At 38.9% G+C, this 6,000-nt stretch overlaps 1 protein-coding gene across 2 annotated transcripts in view; it reads left to right on the forward strand.

Moving 5' to 3' along the window:
* The window catches only part of SLC39A8 (solute carrier family 39 member 8), a 112,824-nt gene extending 107,035 nt beyond the window's left edge, over window positions 1-5,789 (forward strand). For both annotated transcript variants that reach the window (XM_033956899.1, XM_033956907.1), the window contains one exon: window positions 4,619-5,789. In XM_033956899.1, coding sequence (XP_033812790.1) covers window positions 4,619-4,768 — 150 coding nt within the window. In that variant the 3' untranslated portion in view covers window positions 4,769-5,789. The remainder of the gene's footprint in view (window positions 1-4,618) is intronic.
* The last annotated feature ends 211 nt before the right edge of the window (window positions 5,790-6,000 follow it).

Here is a 6,000-nt window from a genome sequence, read left to right on the forward strand (position 1 = left end):
CGGGTTTTCAGGATTTCCCCAATGAATATGCATGAGATCTATTTGCATGCACTGCTTTCATTGTATGCTAATAGATCTCATGCATATTCATTGGGGAAATCCTGAAAACCCGATTGGATTGCGGCCCTCGAGGAGGGACTTTGACACCCCTGCTGTACATAAAGATATAAGGCACCTGCAAGTCTTATGGGCCATTGAAGTAGTGTACATTCAGGCACATTAGGTATTTTCCTGTGCCTGGAGGGATAACATGAATTACCCCCAAAGAAAAAATCATTACAATGTGACTTGAAATCAAATCCCAAGTGTAAGGACATTCTTCTCACTTATTTTCGAATAGGAAATCAGGACATTTTTCCTGTTTGAAAATTGCTATGAGATGGGATGGGTTTTTGGGGGGCATTATGAGCAGGAAGTCTCAAATCTGACTCAGATATTCTTTCGAAAATGCTCCTTCACGTGTCTTAAACTATATCATCAGGAGTTAAGCCTTTCTAATTACTGAAACTATGGATAAACTGTGTTTAATGCATATTAGCTTCCTTATTTTACACAGGGCCTCTGCCCAATTGGTTCAAAAACACCTGATCAAATGCATTTATATGGAGTCCATCTGAATGTATTTGCTCAAGATATTCCACAGAAAGTTCCTGTGAATATATTGTGTTTGTATATTTAAATAAACGTGATGTGAATGCTTCTGATCAGGTGTATGTGAACCAACTGGGCAGTGACCCTGGCTAAGATTAGTGAAGTAATTACTAGGTTGGATATTATAAGTACAGTTTGTCAGTTGTCCTGAAGATGAGAAAGACAGCTTACATTGACATAGGTACACAATAGGAAGGGTTGAACTGTAAAATTATTTGACATAATGGTATGTGAATGTACTATAATATTTTGAATAAACATAAGCCAATTATACTGCTTGAATGTATGTACCTAATAAAGTATAGATGAGCCAATCAGATAGTGAGACCAGAAATTTACTTTGCATTGTTTTGACAGCACAGTATTATTAACAGTTCTTGGAATTAGAAAGGCTAAAACCAGGTTAATCTAAAATAAAGAATATTTTATTTACTATAGTCATCTTGTTAATGTTACCATGGCACCGAGTCCTGACTATTCCCACACCACAGGTGGTAGTAGATTGATAATCATGATCTTTAGTTTAGTTTCAGCAGCAGAAGGAAGTTGGCATCCCTCCTGTCTAGGGATGTCTCGGGGGTGGTGGTAGGAGGGAGTGGCATCCCTCCTGCTGAGTGGAGATCTGGATTAGTGGTTCTGAAACATGTTTATGTTTCTTGTCATTTGCTATATCGCTTAGTCCAACACATGGGTCTAAGCGGTTAACAAAATTTTAAAAAACATAAAATTAGGAAAGGAACTCCAAAGTAAAATAGCAAAGAGTCACATTTGCAGCAAAATAAAATAAATCTCATTAAAACAGCTTAATTACAGCTACAACTACTGTAGTCATGATTTCAGGATGTCCCTAATGAATATGCATGAAGGAGGTTTGCCTATAATGGAGAAAGTAGGCATGCAGATCTCTCTTATGCATATTCATTAGGGATATCCTGAAAACCCAACTGGCTTGTGGTCCCCCAGGACATGTTTGAGAACCACTGGTCTAGAGCATTCCCAACAGCGATGCTCACTCTGTAGAACAAAATTGCCTCCTGAATTATACCTGCTGGACCATCATGGGTCTTTAAAGCACTAAAAACTTGGCTTTATCCATAACAACAGAGTACTGAATATACTGGGGTAGGTGCAAGGATGTTTATGTGGTATTTATTTGATAGTACTAAAGAGCTAGCTCAAGAAAAGCCAGGAATTAAGGAAATGTTTCTAATCAGAAAATGTTAAAGGTTTTATTAAGGAGGGGTGGGAAGGGGAAAGGTTATACAAAAACTTGTTTAAATAAATGAACTAATTTTTTTTCTATAATACCTTTCATAGCAATCCTCAAACTCTGATCACTTGCATTCTTGAACTGTTTAGCAAGTTTGAGATCACAAATAATCACTCCATGTATGCGCATGTGTCTCATCACCTATCCTGTACTGTGTTTCTGGACTTTTACACTCCAAATGCATTAGCATGCAAATGTACATAGTAACATAGTAGATAACGGCAAATAAAGACCCGAATGGTCTGCCCAACCTTACCCATTCTTTAAATTACTGATTTAATTTAAATTTTCCTTCTTAGCTATTTCTGGGCCAGAACCAAAGCCCTGTCCAATACTGTGCTTAGGTTCCATCTACTGAAGTCTCCGTCAAAGTTCATTCCAGCCCAACTAAACCATCCAGTCGTCAAAGCCCTCCCTAGCCCATCCTCAACCAAACGGCAATATAAGGACACAGACCGTGCAAGTCTGCGCAGTACTGGCCTTATTTCTTCAATATATACCATTATTTTCTGATTCGAGATCGTCTGTGTTCATCCCACACTTTTTTGAACTCTGTCACCGTTTTCCTCTCCACCACCTCCCACGAGCTAAATAAGGGACTTCTTTTTTTTTTTTTTTTTTTTTGGGGGGGGGGTTGCAAAAGCAAAGAAGAATGAAACAAACTCAGCTATGCTAGAAATGTAATGAAATGAAAGGCTTGCATAGCTCTTCTCTTAGAACAGAGGGTGAGCATGGTCATAGACCAGTTGGATTTTCAAGATTTCCACAATGAATATGGATGAGATCTATTAGCACTCAAAGACCACGGTTGCCCATCCCCACCTTAGAAGAAAATGGTAAAGCGACAGCAAGAAATGCTTCTGTAGCAATCATAAGAACATAAGAATAGCCTTACTGGGTCAGCCCAATGGTCCATCAAGCCCAGTAGCCTGTTCTCACGGTGGCCAATCCAGGTCACTAGTACCTGGCCAAAACCCAAGGTGTAGCAATATTCCATGCTACCAATACAGGGCAAACAGTGGTTTCCCCCATGTCTTTCTCAATAACAGACTATGGACTTTTCCTCCAGGAACTTGTCCATAGCTTTCTTAAAACCAGCTACGCTATCCGCTCTTACCACATCCTCTGCCAATGCATTCCAGAGCTTAACTATTCTCTGAGTGAAAAAATTTTCCTCCCATTAGTTTTAAAAGTATTTCCCTGTAACTTCATCGAGTGTCCCCTAGTTTTTTAATTTTTGGCAGAGTGAAAAATCATTCCACTTGTACCCGTTCTTCTCCACTCAGGATTTTGTAGACTTCAATCATATCTCCCCTCTGCTGTCTCTTTTCCAAGCTGAAGAGCCCTAACAGTTTTCATCATTCCTCATACGAGAGGAGTTCCATCCCCTTTATCATCTTGGTCGCTCTTCTTTGAACCTTTTCTAATGCCACTATATCTTTCTTGAGATAAGGAGACCAGAATTGAACACAATACTCCAGCTGAGGTCGCACCATGGAGTGATACAGGGGCATTATAACATTCTTAGTCTTGTTAACCATCCCTTTTTTAATAATTCCCAGCATCCTGTTTGCTTTTTTGGCCGCCGCTGCACATTGAACGGAAGGTTTCATCGTATTGTCTACAATGATACCCAAATCCTTTTCTTGGGCGCTAACCCCCAAGGTGGTCCCTAGCATCTGGTAACTGTGATTCAGGTTATTCTTCCCAATGTTCATCACTTTGCATTTGTCCACATTAAATTTCATCTTCCATTTGGACACCCAGTCTTCCAGTTTCCTAAGGTCCGCCTGCAATTTTTCACAATCTGCATGCATTTCAACAACTTTCAACAGTTTACTGTCATCTGCAAATTTAATCACCTCACTCGTCGTTTCAATTTCTAGATCATTTATAAATAAGTTAAATAGCACTGATCCCAGTACAGACCCCTGTGGCACTTCACTGTTTACTCTCCTCCATTGAGAAAAATTACCATTTAACCCTACCCTCTGTTTTCTATCCAATAACCAATTCCTAATCCACAACTGAACTTTGCCGCCTATCCCATGACACTTCAATTTTCTCAGGAGCCTCTCGTGAGGAACTTTATCAAAAGCTTTCTGAAAATCTAGATACACTATATCAACTGGCTCACCTTTATCCACATGTTTATTCACACCTTCAAAGAAGTCAAGCAAATTTGTGAGGCAAGATCTCCCTCGGCTGAATCCTTGCTGACTCCGTCTCATTAAATCATGTTTGTCTATGTGTTCCACAATTTTATTTTTTATCAGCTTATAGACAGATATAAGAGCAAGTTAAAATGCTTTCTTTTTAAAGATGCTTTTGACTGTTAGCCCCCAAGTTAGGATTGTACCCTCAAATTTTGACCTCTGATTTCTCTTAACCTTTCTCACTTAACCCTCCCTTTTGTCTTATCCCTTATTTGCCTCATTTTCTATCAATTGTTGTATTTCTTACCATTTTTTCCTCATTGTACTGTATGTTCTGTACGTCAAGACTACATTCCATATATTGCTTCCCTGATCGTTGTAAAAAATTATTTTTGCCATGTTCATCGCTTAGAAGTATGATTAAGCGATTAATCAAATTTTTGAAATAAAACTTGAAACTTGAAGATTTAAGCAGTGATATTCTGCTCAGGAGTGACATAAAGATGATTCCTTTTGTTTTCTTTCCACCCTACCTTTCTAGTTTCCCGAGATGAATGAAATGCTGAAAGAAAAGATAACCGGAAGAAAAAAAGATTTCACCTATTTCTTTATCCAAAATGCTGGTCTACTGACAGGATTCGCCATTATACTGTTGATTACATTGTATGCCGGAAATATCGATTTGGAATAATACTGCTCAGGACTTGATAGCAATAATGATTAATGCTTTTGAACAAACTAGAACCAGAGAAATCCAAAAAACACACAACCAATCAATGTTTTGATGGGTTCGGCATTAAAAAAAAAAAAAAAAATTAACAATGAACGGAAAACAAATTCTTGGACTTTTAAATGAGACTGATGAACTAGACTGCCCATCTGCTGCTGTGGACTTTTCTATTGGTTTGACTGAACGCACCAGGCATTACCTATACAGTGTTATAGTGAGCAGCTGGTGCTACTGGAAGGGTATTGTGATGTAGAGGCAGCTAACGTGGCACCTTCATTCTATGTGATTCTCAGGGTGACAGAAGAATGAGCTCACAACAATCAAGTGGAGGAATTGTTATAGGATATTAGCCATGATGGCATACGGATGCAATTTTCTAGGTTTTGTTACAGATCTAGGGGGCAGGATTGAGAATCAGGTTCATTAAAACAAAACAAAACAAAAAAGAAAGATCAACCATATTTCAGCATTGTTATACATGATCAGCTCCATATTCAAAGGTTTAACCAGGCAGGTTAAACACTGCTGAGCTCGCCAGATGCCAGTATTCAGCGCCAACCACCATTCCCTAACTGGCGTAGCTGTTTACTGGTGATATTCAATCTGCTAAGCAGCTACATGAGCGCATAAAGTTAGGAGCGCGAAAAAGCAATGGTCTTAATATTGGCCGATGGCTGATCAACTTCAAGGTCAGCGCACATACCTGGATATTCAATGCCGGGAGCTGCACATGTCCTGGTGTTGATTATCCAGGGTTAGGTCAACTCGCAGCTGGGACATGGCTTACAAGCTGCTTACCACTGTGGGCTGAGTATTACCCCTGATGTTTACATCGTAATCACAGTCTGCACCAGACAGGGATATGAGAAGTTGTGATGTACCCTCGTTTCTTAAATCTGTCTTATGAAATTGTAAAGACGTTTTAATTCTTTTTTTCTTTTTTCTAGGTGAACAGTAAAATTCATATTGAAATTGTCAACCATTTTCTAGAAACACTGTGTATTTCTTGTTTATCGGTTTTTGGCATAGTTCCGTACCACATTTCAAACAATTTATTGATTGAAACAGTGAAAAGAAAACATAAGGAAATCAGCATAACAAAATATGACTCCATTAGGCCGATGCTCAGAACTCTGACACTGTAGAGAATAGCGCACAAAAATAACTTCCCAATACTCAACACTAACAACATG

The sequence above is a fragment of the Geotrypetes seraphini genome, chromosome 1, assembly GCF_902459505.1.
Source record: "Geotrypetes seraphini chromosome 1, aGeoSer1.1, whole genome shotgun sequence".
NCBI lineage: Eukaryota > Metazoa > Chordata > Amphibia > Gymnophiona > Dermophiidae > Geotrypetes > Geotrypetes seraphini.